We start from the raw sequence: 14044 nt of genomic DNA, 5'->3' as shown, positions 1-14044 counted from the left end.
AATTATATAAAACTTATTTTATCATCTTAAATATTTATCCTTTCACAGTTTTTTTTGCCCCAAATTCTGGGTGGTATAATGTCATTATAAAAATATCTGACTGCAAAAACATAAACGATGGCGTTGAAAAAATCTTTTTTTTTTTTTTTTAACAGACCGGATCATACAGAATGGAATGGTGACTTGCTAAGAGAATGTATTTTATTTTCTTTGAAATTGTGTTTTTTTCCTTCTTCTCTTTCTAAGAAGTATCCCAGAAAAATAAACAACTTGTGAAAATCTCTTCCGTGTCACCGATAATCCATGGGAAGCTGATGCTTTTGAGCTATGCCGCATCACGCCTAATGTTCCTGTTTACCCGGGGGGGGGGGGTTAAAATCCCAAAATAATTTTTTTTGCTTTTATAAAGAATTGTCTCTCGCCCGCCGTGTCCCTCGGGGGATTACGGATAATCAGTAGGACATTGTCTACGGATTGAAAAGAAAGTCACGTTTGTTTTGTGTGAAAGAGAAGATTGTCGCATTTAGTGTTGCGATTGACGCACAGCGGTTCCCACACCTCGTAAAGCTTTAAAGGGACAGTTTAATGTAACCTTAACCTCCTGCGAGTAATATATATCCTTCAAAATAAAAAATAAAGCACTTAACTGATCAGCAGCTTCAATGTCAGTTAAGTGTCTCAGTGAAGCCTTGGCTCCTGGGGTCAGTTTTTCCTTTCTTCGGACAGGGGAGCAGCGTGTGGCCACACCCATGCCCCACCCAAACACCGCCCATTCATTGATCAGTCCCCTCCCACCTACTGGGGCTAGCACCACCCCCCACACAAAGCCGCTCCCAGCTTTGCCCACCACGCCTGGAGCGTCCCTTTAAAAGTCAGAGCTTTTATTCTATAAAAATGCATAATCAGAATTTTTTTTATTATTATTATTACTTCAGATTTAAATTCAGCGTAAAGACCATATTCTGCCAGAATTCAGCGGGGAATCATTACTAAAATTATATGCTAGTCCGTTCCGAGCGGAATTTAACTGCCAGAACTTTGGTTTCGAGCTCTAATGATTATAATAAGAAATAATTCTACATATGGTGACTCTGCACGTTCGTTGCGTCTCCCGAGGAAATTTATATTTTCACCATATATAGAACCTGAAGTTTTTGTTGACTGTAGCAAGTTTTATGTTATTTATACAACAGCAAAGAATAAGCCTCATTCGTGAAACGCGAACCTGCGGTGACTTCAGAACTGGGGCCGAGAGTTCATTGTGGTCGCCCCATAATGGTCTGGTCAGGATACATACATCCTTAACCCTGATATACCGGGGTGAACGGAGGGAGACTCGTAAATCTCACGGATAGAAAGAAACTCATTTAGAGGAATTTACCTAATAAGATACTATTATTCCCCAAGAATAATGGCCAAAATTTACTCTCCTCCTTAAAGGTTCTTTCAAATTGTTGGCCAGACGTGAGGATCAGAGCTGGGAAACTTAAAGTATAACAAAAACAAAACAAATTTCATCCAGCATAACCCCGAGTTCTGTATACAGTAATATAACCCCCAGCGCTATATACAGTAATATACAGTAATATAACCCCCAGCGCTGTATACAGTAATATAACCCCCCAGCGCTGTATACAGTAATTTAACCCCCAGCGCTATATACAGTAATATACAGTAATATAACCCCCAGCGCTATATACAGTAATATAACCCCCAGCGCTGTATACAGTAATATACAGTAATATAACCCCCAGCGCTATATACAGTAATATAACCCCCAGCGCTGTATACAGTAATATAACCCCCCAGCGCTGTATACAGTAATATAACCCCCCAGTGCTGTATACAGTAATATAACCCCCAGCGCTGTATACAGTAATATAACCCCCCAGCGCTGTATACAGTAATATAACCCCCAGCGCTGTATACAGTAATATACAGTAATATAACCCCCAGCGCTATATACAGTAATATAACCCCCAGCGCTGTATACAGTAATATACAGTAATATAACCCCCAGCGCTATATACAGTAATATAACCCCCAGCGCTGTATACAGTAATATAACCCCCCAGCGCTGTATACAGTAATATAACCCCCCAGTGCTGTATACAGTAATATAACCCCCAGCGCTGTATACAGTAATATAACCCCCAGCGCTGTATACAGTAATAACCCCCCAGCGATGTATACAGTAATATAACCCCCAGCGCTGTATACAGTAATATAACCCCCAGCACTGTATACAGTAATATAACCCCCAGCGCTGTATACAGTAATGTAACCCCCCCCCAGCGCTGTATATAGTAACAGCCCCCTTAGTACGCAATACACTGGGCTTAAATAATTGACGTGGTAATTAGCGTGACCTTCCTGTAACAGAAAAAAGTTTTAAGGACAATGGAAGTGGACAAAAAGTGATAAGTCAGAGTTACTGCAGGGAGATGCTCTGGATATAAAAGGTACAGAGCAGCCAAGGTTAAGATGGTAGTTTTTTTTTTCTTGTATCAAAAACCAAAATCCTAGAGACACGATCTGCCATTTATCAGCCCATTGCAGAGACCACAAACTTTCCTTTTTTAAAGCCAGATATAATACCCAAGGCAGCAGTTGGGTTTATGCGATCGCGTCGAGAAAAGGTTCCGCGCCTCCTCTTTTCTTCGCCTTTCTCCTGCCAAGCCGCATGGACGATAGCTCTGTTTATTCAGTCCGTTGTCTTTAAGCTCTTTTCCGGGTCTTTTCCAAAAAGGGAAACAAAGATGATGTCTTTCTAGGTCTAATTATGAGTGGGGCTCCGTGACCTTGAAGCAGATCTAGAAACCCTTTGGTTTGCTGACCTAGAAAGGAATCCTGATCCAAGACTCTAAGTTTACATGCTAATTGTCTATCATTAAGGGCTAAAAATCCCCCCCGCCCCCTAAAAAAGTGGTTTTTATAGAAGAAACCAAGATATTGTATCATCTTTGTTTAATCCAAGATTCTTAGAAAGCCAAATTGATTATTTTTGGCAGGTAAGGCATGCTGTACAATTCTGGATTTTGAATGGACCCCCATCTTCCAATGATCATGACCATTCATATTATGGCTTACTGGTCATCGTTTACCTGCTGCAGAGCCCTGCTCTGATCTGGTAGGGATTTTGACGGGTTATGAGGACAATAGCCAGTCCCGGACTTTATTTTGCCCTCCTTTTTTTAAAAAGCTAAATCTAACCCAATCTGAGCAAGCAGGTCAAAACAAACCATGGTGGCCCAAGCCCTCTACTGCTCTCGATGTTACCGACGGGTGCTTTTCGCTCCACTCCTTGTAATGGTGGCTACGACGTTAACAATTAGCTTTTATGTGGCAGCTCATTATCTTATGATTATGTTAGCGTTCTTATCTTTATAGATCTATGAGAACTTCTTGTGTCTAATTCCACAAAGCCAATCACTGGAACCCTTGTAAAGAAAACACATAAACATTCTATTTCTAGATTAAAAAATTTTATCGTCTCAATTTCAATTCTCAACAACAAAAAGAATATATATTTATATATAATATTTTTTTGGTTAGGTAGAGGACATTTTTACTGGTGGTCGGGACTGGCCTTGGTTATTTCAGCTTCATGATCTGCTGGATAAACAGAAGCACATAATGACTGACCTTTCGTAATAACAACAGGGTTAGACAGCCCCAGCTTGGGAAAATATTTGTCAATGAAGCCAACATGAGTTCACACCATAGATCTCGACATTTCAGGATTAGGTGGAAACAGGGAACCCACAGCTTTCCAACAATGGTGGCTTTTGGCTTTCTTTCAGCCACGATCAGTTTAGTTCCTGTCTACTTGCCGGCCATGTGGCGACCTTCCCGTCACAGAAGAAGACTTCTGAATAAATAGAATGAGGAATCTGCACACTCCAAGAGAACCCAGGTGCTTAACTGTACCAGGAAGGGCGAGTTCCCCAGTAAATCCAATAGATAAACAAAGGCTCCAGAAGAAGAGTTCTGACAGCCATTGAAGTCAAGGATGGAGATCCACCAAAACGCAGCCATTGGATGGTCCCACATAAAACACGATGAGATGATGCCTTGAAGACCAGAAGACAAAACATGGTGGCCGCTGAGAAAGTTTCTAGAATAAAGAACTTCCCCAACTTTCTTCCACACTTTAGTAAGGCGACCGTATGTTCTTGGTCAACGTGTAGACTAGGGAAGTTTCTGACATTGACCAAAACCCAGGAAAATAGAAGGGTCTTCAAACGTGACTCCAGAGAACAAGCACGTGGAGCACTTGAAGAAACAATTAAAACATTTCAGAGGCCATCATTCGGTAAAATTCCAGATGTGGACACATTCAAGGCTCCAAACACAGAGTTAAAGCTTCTATAACCGTTGCTCCGTAACATATATAGCTAAAGTTCTACGCAATCTATTGAAACCATGAAAGAAGCTTAAAAAATAACAGAGTTGCCGCATTTCGCAGGGTAAACAGTGCAGGAATGTTAATGGTTTTCTCGTCCTCCGGTTTCACGCTGTCTGCGTTAAAATTGTCCGTGCGCAGATCATTTTCACCAGCGTCGTTCGGAGTGAACATTCTTAAAACCGCTGAGGTTTCTCGGCCGTACCCCTGTTTGACAGCCAAATTTGACACTTTTTTTTTTGTGGCTGGCGGCGGGGTACGGTATTTGGGATCCAGACTAAATTGCCGTTATTATGAGATAGAGTTTTATTAGAAGTGAAATTACATTTATTAAGGGCAGTGCAGGTTTGTGGTTTATAGTTTGGGTCGGACTCGACAATCAACGGTAATTTGGTAAACGGCGACGGATCCAGAAAAGGGTGATGTAAGTCAAGTTAGATTTTTTTCGCATAAATAAGTTATAAAAGTGAGGTTTTTTTTTTAGAAATCTCCATGTTTGATCAGCCGTATCGATGGTTTAAAGGGTATGCCATCCAATATTTAAAGCGTATGGAGGTCTTACCATATAAGTTCATTAAACGGTAAGGGGGGGGGGGGCACAGCTGCCACCATCATTGTCTGAAGCCTCATCTTCAGCATATAAAGCCTTCTTCTCAATACATTCAACTGGGGCGGAAATTTCACTGTGTTAAGTTCTTGGTAATAGCGGTCGGGGTGTCTTGACGTGGCATTAAAAGCTGCTCATTTAGAAAGTTTGGCTTTATGGATGTGCCAGCCCTGGATCAATTTACCAAATTCCTGCTCTTCCGACGCTATACCTCAAACGCTTTCCTGTTTTGTACCCAAACCTATGACTATTAAACCCCCTTAAATTTAAAAATTGAAACTTAAACAAAGTAACTTAATACCTTAACGAGTGCAATCAATTGATATTTAAAAGATTCTGAAAGACCCTGCGAGTGATACGATAGGAACCAAAAGATTAGAATACACTGTCATCCAGCCTGGCTAATTACCCCACAAACCATCAATAACCGCCATTAACATGACTGACAGATGTGCAGCTTATGCAATTTCTTCAAAATATTGCTGGAAAAAAATTGACATTTTAGCTATTTCTCTGCTACTGACGTTCTGCCCTTTGGGGTATTAGAAGCCTTTTTTCTTTTGTCCTCAATAATCTTCTTTTTTTGGAGAATTGCATTATGGAAAAATTACTTAAATTAATAAAAGGTAAAAAAAACAGGAATCCTTGATCTCCAGGAACCCTCTTCACACTCTCATGGATCACGATGCCTTCCACATGCCGCTGAATCTTGTTGGGGTTTTCTCATCGACAGGGAAATGATCAATCAGCTTCATGAAAAAAGTATGAATCCCCCCAATAATGGAGGCATGATCTACACTTTCGTCGTGGTGCAGCGGAAGAGAAGTCCTGCGGCCAGTTCTGATAACCGGGGAGGGGTGGAAAATATTCAAAAACATAAATCCTCTATCAGTTATAACATAGATTGGAATATAAATCTTGGACAAGGACTCCTCAGACGATGGCCTGCTCCGGTGACATCACACCTTCTCACCATCCTGCCATTCAAAAAGTGCTGCTATCATGTCAACCAAGGAAACCACAGTTCATAGAGTTCCAACAAATTCTGGACTGTTGGCAGCTATGCTGCTTATTGTTGCTTGCGTGGCCACCAGTTGGTAAAGAGCATAGCGTGTGCATGTATCCAGCAGACGGCTGCTGGCCTTAAAGTACCGGGGTTTATTTTGAATACCCCGTCCGTCCCTGTAACCGACCACCGGAATTATTACTGTATCGAGATGAAACGGTTCCAGGATTTCAGTCCATGCTGGTTGGCAAGTTTATCGAAATAAGCGCAGTGGGAGCCTCCCGGATCCCAGCCCAACGCAGTCTAACGGCTTGCCTCATATCCTTACCATTCTATAACGTTGACAGTTCCTGACAAGCATTCTTTCCACTCGTAATTAGCTTCCATAAAGCATGTACAGGCCGGTCTCCTAACAAGACCGAAATCATCCCGACAAATTCCCCAAAAGGCAAAAGCCACCCGTTCCTGCTACAAAATATGATTTACATGGGAAAAAAAAATAATTCTAGCCGATTTGGATTTTTATTCCCAAAAATAAAATTTCAAAAATACTTTTTGTAACCATCTAAATTTAGCAGCAACTTGTAGAATATATATAAAAAAAATCCATACATAATTACTGCAAAGGAAATCTAAATGCCGTTTAGGTGAGTTATAAATAATGCAATCCTGCTTGAATTAGTTTTTTAGATAATAATTCACAATGTACATCGAAAGAATGCAAAAACATGAAATATTTGGCTGCTAACACCAAAAAAAATTAATAAAAAATGTTATTAGTAAATTAAATCTTTGGGGAAAACGTAAGTATATATAAATACACAGTTTCCAGGCCAATTTTAGTTTTTGCAGGTGGTTCATATAAATATTAATTAAAGGTTTCCAAACAGATGCGATAACATCATAAATCAGGTGAATAAAAAAATACAAAGAAAATGCAAATGTACTATTTTTTAAGACTAAATAATAATACTAAATAGAATAATAATAAAAATAATAAATATTTAATATATAAGAAGGCCACCTGTATGATGTAAGATTTGGCCAGGACACGGCGGTTTGGGCTGAGATCACTTAATATATTGAATGTCGTGAGATTCTGTATTATCAGCCAGGGAAAGAATCATGGCGAGTCTCTTGGTTTCAATAAACAATTGTCCAGTCTGGGGTTTATTATACAGAAATATACAGATATCCAGAATTTCCGAACCTGCGGACTCTTTCCTACTTATTCTAAATTTAAATGCTCATTAAAAACTGTTCAGAGAAGCTTACAATCTATAATATCTCCAGCCTGCATACCGAAGAAGCCATCAGTCCTCCCCACCTTGGAGATCTCTGGACGCTGACATCTCCACAATCAAATCATCCTCAACCAGGCAGCCCCTCTCCCAACGTCTCATTCCCCCTAACAGATCGTAGATCATAAGCTCAGAACCTTCTTCTCCTTCTGTACCAGTCTGTCTTAATATTATTGTTAATTTTGTATATTTTTTATGTCAATTGTCAATTTTCACTCCTCCCTATCGTAATGTCGGTACATAATCTGCTGGCGCTCTATAGGACCAGCCAGGAAATCTATCACGCCAGGCAAATACCAATAGCGCCTCATACTTCCCCGATCTGCCTTTGGAGCAGAGGCTACAAGCCGCGCAAGTATAAAAACGTAATGTACGGCCATTGGCCTTAAAGTGTCAGATAACGTAATATATTTGCTTAAAAGAAAGAGTATAGTCTCCGCTAGGAACATATTATCAGCAGAATACGAGTAAATGAATGCTTCGCCATCTCTTCCGCTCGCAACAAAAAGTTACTTTTGCTTAGAAGTTACTGTCGGAGTCTTTGGGTAGACAGACCCGTCCAGCCTGATGCAATCTCTGTGTCGAGTCGCATGCTATGCGTCTAGATCGTAGCATCTCCAGACAATCTTTGTTATATCAGCCATCTTCCTAAAACTCATCACGGTAACAAAATCCTTTGAAAAGCGATACTAAACATGATGGACAAAGCATCCCTTCAGAGATACGATTAGCCAGACTTGTTGCACGCCTTCACATTTCAATTAAAAATGCATGTTTTTGTTTTTTTCTTCTCGTCTATGGGAGTTGGAAGAGAGTTCAGGAATTGGATTCCTTTTTCAGATCTGGAGGAGGTGGACAAACAATAAAAGCTTTCTCCGCCATATGACATTTTTATCCATTGATCTGCAAGTAAATCCTACTCAGGTTGGTTAACTGACCGGGCTTTAAACGCTACAGTGTTACTTTGATGTGAAATCAAAGAATCTATTTTGAAAAGAATTATATTCATATATATTTTTTAAATAAATTCAGTTCAATTTATCCATTTATTTTATATATTTTTTTTTATAGACTAATGCGACCCCCCGTTAAACATTAAGGGGGCTTGACGACAACATGAGTACCATTCAAAAAACAAAGTAAAGACAAATTTGATTGTAAACTCGCAAAAGCAGGGTCCTCTCCTCCTTATTTCTTAATGTGTATTTATATTACAGTAAATTTTGTCAATTTTAATGTTGTCAAATTTCACTGTCCCCTTTAGTAGCAGCGCTACGGAATCTGGTGGCGCTATATAAATAAATGTAGCGTTGTGTTAAAAGGTGTGTGAATTGTATTGAAAAGGGTGTAATGCTAAAATTGCCCACTAGATGTCACCATCACAGTAATTTTCATTTTATTTCTTTGATCTCGAAAAATGCTCTAGAATTCCCCCCAAACCGGAAAAATGCAAGTGTTCGAGAGCATTTTTGGAACATTACGCTGACGGCGCACACCTGTTATCTTGTACAAGTTCCGATATAATGCATTAATGTTACTGAAAGGTATGCCGGCTCTTTAAATGGGACATGAATATTATTTTATAAAAAGGGAGATTCACTAAAGTCACATTTATTATTTTGAGGGTGGTGTATTTGTGTATTTAGGGGAAAGCTCCGTAAGATGCATTGTATGTAGCGGCAGCTTTTTCTGAGGATGTGCGCGGGGGGGGGGGTCTCGTTAAACCCCATGGAACTCTAGCAGGAGCCAGTGCTCGGGTTGGTTGGTAGGAAGTAATAGACTTGTGCAAATGGCCCAAAAACGCCAAATATTTTGTATTCGGTCTGTTCGTTTTCAGATAATTAATTTTGGTTGGGTTTGGACAGAGTCGGAGGGATTTTGCTCATTCACTCTCTCACACTCATTCACTCTCTCAATGTCTCGCTGCCGTGTACGGAGAGTGCGTACGGAGGCCCCGCCCCCTTTTGCAGACACGCTCCAGGAGACCTGGTTATCGGAGCTGATGTTAGGGGGGAAGATGACGCTTTACGTTCCATAGATGTATTTTAGTAGCCCAGTTTGGTTGTTTTATTGCCATAACTAAGATAAAACCTTCGTACCTCTGATAAAGTTTTGCTACACGGCTCTAAAGTATGACCAGGACCCCCGAAGCGATGGAATTTATAATGGTTTTACCTCCAAATGGCCTTGATATGGCCTTTAGTGTATACTAATCGATACAGTAACATGAAACCCCCCCCGCCCCAAGCAAAAGATTTAAAAAAATGGAAATTCAACACCTGCCGTGTAAAATGACTTAAAGCACACGGAACCAAAGTACCGGATAACTGACAAGCGTGTGATTCCTACAGAAAGAGCCCGGAGCCCCATCACTCACAGCTACACGACCGTCAGTATTCCCGAGTCTGCGCTGATTCTTAATGATTAATTGCACTTTACTAAATATGTTAAATGGTCGGGGGGTTTTGTTCTTACTTTAAAGGTGAGATGAGTTGAAAGATAAATCGGCGGGGTGGAAATCCCATCGCTTTGAGGCTTCTTTTTTTTTTTTTGGGTCAGAATTACATTTCGAAACACCTTGGGGCGTCATTTTGAAGGGCCTCATACCTTCAAACTCTTCTAATGGCCAATGCCCCCCCCCAGCATATCTAGAACTATTAAGAGCTTTAACATGTTGTAAAGGGACATTCCAGCCATCACTTTAATGCATCTGAGGGCTAAGTGATGAGAGGTCCCTTTAAATTTTCATGGCGTCCCCCTTGCAAATGCATTCTACAGAACCCCCGCCACATACATTTGCCTCTCTTCCCCCCTTCCAGCTCTCTGGCGTGTAGATGAGTTCAGCCAAACACGTGTCCTGCCATGTGCTATACTTACCAGCAGTCAGATCCAGCACTGGCTTAGCAAGCGTTCCGAGACCCCCGGAGTACATGCATAGAAAGCTTTCCTGGCACTAATTGGCTGCTTCAAGCATCCAATCAGTGGTGCCAAGCGTCAAACCAGGACTGTACCAACACAGACTTTTCTGGCAGATCGGCCCCCGTCTAGTCGCCCGTTCCTCCTGCTGTAACGACTCAAACCTTAATCAGTCGTTGGTCTCGTCTTAGATTCAGGAGCCGTATGTCTATCCCATGCATGTTTAATACCCTCACTGTATTACCCTCTACCACTTCTGCTGGGAGGCTGTTCCGCTTTTCCATCACGTTCTCTGATGAGCCCATTCACAAATGAAACGGTGTGCCGATACATGGTTTTCCGAAACCAGTTTTTAGCCTCTGCATTAATATTCCAGCTTTAAGTGAGCATCAGAAAAAAAAGTGCGCCTCACCTGTGTGCTTGTCTGCCGTTCATCGCTGACGCCGATTAAAGTTTCAATCCAAATTCCACAATATTGCCAAAACCCCCCCACATAACTACCAACGAATGATTAAAATGAAAATTTTCCTTGTGATAAGAAAAAGTCACGGTGATTAAATTACTTTATCCGCCCGCTGATTCTGGTTATGGAGTCACAGACGGAGTCCACCTCAGAATGGGGTTATTGGTTCCTCATTGCAGAAGATAATAAAATGAACACAAATTCAAATTTTCATATTTTTTCCAGTCTGCCATTAAAATTACAGCTGGTTGCCAACCCTGATTATGTATTTTGGCTTCTGTCTGCCAATTGCCCCCATATCCTGTGCCAGTCTCCCAGCATCATGGGGGGGGGAACGACAATAAGACCCCCAAAAGATACCCCTCTGACCCCCAGCACCATAAACACAAGCCATGTGCTCGCTGACTGAAAAACGGATGGGATTTTAAACCAATCAGGATCTGGCAGCTGTCAAATCCGGGCCAATGCCACCACACCTCAGCGACTTCCTGTCGTTTCGTTCCGTTACCATAGCAGCAGTATAGACGGGCTCTCCCCCTTCAAGATGGCGGCGCCCACGGAGCGGCTCGCGTCTGTGTGTGCGGAGCTGGAGACATGGCTGCAGGAGGGCTGGGACCGGGGGGATCCGGGGCTGGAGCTGCTCCAGCGACTCACCGACATGTTCAGGGACCCGGCGTGCCGGTGAGACCGATCTCACACCGCCTTATATTAATGTAGTAACAGTTATGTGTTTTACAGCAGGAAGTGCCACAGACTACGGTGTGATGCAGTGGTGTTATTGCCATGGCAACCAATGCACTAGTCTAATCAGTAGATGTATTTTTAAACATTGCAGCAAAGTTTGTGTCTATGACTAGAATACAATATTTAATCCATGACATATATATAAAAATATATGATGTAATGTGTATAAACATATATTCACAAACATACACACAGATAAAATGTATGTGTATATATATATGCAAAAAAATGTCGAGAGAAAAGCACACCCTAAAAAAGCTTATATAGAAGTGCCCAATATTTACATACAAGAAAGCAAGGAAATCTGCGCACACTCAGCCAATAGCATTTAAAAGCCCAAATATTAGGGATTCCGTCACACTACGAGTTCCCCAATTTCGACGAGTTCTGTCTAATTCTTAATATTGGTTACTGAGTGTGCGCTGAGCTTTCATTAAAATAACATGAAAGGAATCAGAAGTGCAGTGCAGACGGGGTTAATGTTGGAAATGACTATTTTAGCTGGGAACGGCTGATTTTTAATAAAATATCTTCATAGGCGTTACAGAGACCCTTTATCACTCCCACCACTCCCTGTGTTCCAATGGCCCTTTATCACTCCCATCACTCCCTGTGTTCCAATGGCCCTTTATCACTCCCATCACTCCCTGTGTTCCAATGGCCCTTTATCACTCCCATCACTCCCTGTGTTCCAGTGGCCCTTTATCACTCCCATCACTCCTGGGTTCCAATGGCCCTTTATCACTCCCATCACTTCCTGTGTTCCAATGGCCCTTTATCACTCCCATCACTCTTGTGTCCCAATGGCACGTTGTGTTCGCTGATCCAAGTTTTAGTTTAAAAGGCTAATTGATGGTTAGAAAACCCTTTTGTAATTATGTTACAGCCAGAAATGTCCTTGTTTTCCATGAAAACAGCTGAGTGACCCCAAAAGTTTGCACTGTAATGAATATATACATATAATGTATGTTTTATGGGATAACGCGCTCTGTATCGGTGAAATTAAAATCATGAGTCCCTCTTTGTATAGTTTGGGGAGCTGATAAATGTTTCTTATATTATGATATAACTCGCCTCTCTTTGTGAACGTGAGAGTTTGATGATCACTCACACTCAATTAGATTGTCTTAAAAGATAATAATAATAATAAAAAAGGTTCTACTGACCTCATGGATTAGAGTGTTTAGGCTTAAATATATATATTTTTAATATATTTCTCTATTTTTCTGAGATTCTGCCCGTGGGATGCTCTGTTCCCCGGCAGAACATGTGGTTGCTCAGCTTGTCCTGACCTTATCCGTTTCCCTTAATAAGTATCTTGCGATTGTTTCGCGTTTCCTGACATCTGCCGCGCTCGTTTGCCAATTTACTTGTATTTGTCCGGCTGGCCACGACCAAGCCGTTACATACGGTGCATCTGTGTGTCGGGAGACGGCCGCTCCCATGCGGTAAACCAGAGCTGGAGGGGAGAAAAAACACCAAATTGCTCACCGAAATTAGTCTCTTAACCCCAAAGACCTTTTGTGTATGTGCAATGCAGTGACTTAATGTTTAACTCCTACGGCAGTGATGGCAAACCTTTTTGAGCCCAAGTGCCCAAACTGCAAACAAAAACGACTTATTTTTTTCAACGTGCCAACACTGCAATTAAACCTGAATAACGAGGTTTTAGTTTAGAAAAAACAATTCGTACAGTTTTTCAAACTAATTAACAGCTTTTGTTTAAAAAGAAAAACACAATAACAGAGGTTTCCATTAAACATTTTTTTTATTGAAAAAAACAAACAACAACTGTACACGTGCATGTACCGTATTGGCTCGGATATAGGCCGCCCCCGTATGTAGGCCGCACCCTAAAAGTTTGGTGCTTTTTTAAAGAAAAAGTTTTTTTCTTTAAAAAAGCACCAAAAAAACATGCTGCCACTCTGTCTCCCCCCCCCGAGATATGCTGCCACTCTGTCTCCCCCCCCCGAGATATGCTGCCACTCTGTCTCCCCCCCCTGAGATATGCTGCCACTCTGTCTCTCCCCCCCCCGAGATATGCTGCCACTCTGTCTCCCCCCCCCGAGATATGCTGCCACTCTGTCTCTCCCCCCCCCCGAGATATGCTGCCACTGTCCTCCTCCCCCCTCGAGATATGCTGCCACTGTCCTCCTCCCCCCTCGAGATATGCTGCCACTATCCCCCCCCCGAGATATTCTGCCACTCTGCCCCCCCCCCCCCCGATTTACCAGAGGAGACTCCCGGGTGTCTTGCGGGGCACATACGCAATACGCGTACACAACTTCCGGTGCCGGCATTCAGCTGATGTGCCGGCACCGCAAGACACCCCGGGAGTCTCCTCTGGTAAGTCTTGGGGGCAGAGGTAAAGCTTAGACAACGTGCCGGCACCCCCCCCCCCGGGAAAGTGCAGGGGAGGCTGTCTGAGCGTATCGGGGAGTAGGATGCGGGTCCCCTGCACCGCTGCGGGGGATCTGTATCCTAACCCTGCCCGGCGCCCGGGACTTCATGTCCTGGGCGTCGGGCGCTAGACCCCGAATATAGGCCGCACCCCCACTTTAAAGACTTAAAGTGGGGGGAAAAAGTGCGGCCTATATCCGAG

General features: G+C 42.2%; 1 protein-coding gene across 1 annotated transcript in view; it reads left to right on the top strand.

The window, feature by feature from the left end:
• Nucleotides 1–11242: 11242 nt before the first annotated feature.
• Nucleotides 11243–14044, top strand: part of LOC149274871 (ataxin-10-like) — a 37786-nt gene continuing 34984 nt past the window's right edge. Inside the window, exon 1 of the mRNA XM_089505157.1 lies at nucleotides 11243–11379. Coding sequence (XP_089361283.1) covers nucleotides 11243–11379 — 137 coding nt within the window. The remainder of the gene's footprint in view (nucleotides 11380–14044) is intronic.

This window comes from Sceloporus occidentalis, unplaced genomic scaffold, assembly GCF_023333645.1.
Source record: "Sceloporus occidentalis isolate IW3139 unplaced genomic scaffold, rSceOcc1.0.p SCAF_313, whole genome shotgun sequence".
In the NCBI taxonomy this organism is placed as follows: domain Eukaryota; kingdom Metazoa; phylum Chordata; class Lepidosauria; order Squamata; family Phrynosomatidae; genus Sceloporus; species Sceloporus occidentalis.
Note: the sequence above shows the minus strand (reverse complement) of the source record. Positions and strands in the feature narration are given on the sequence as shown.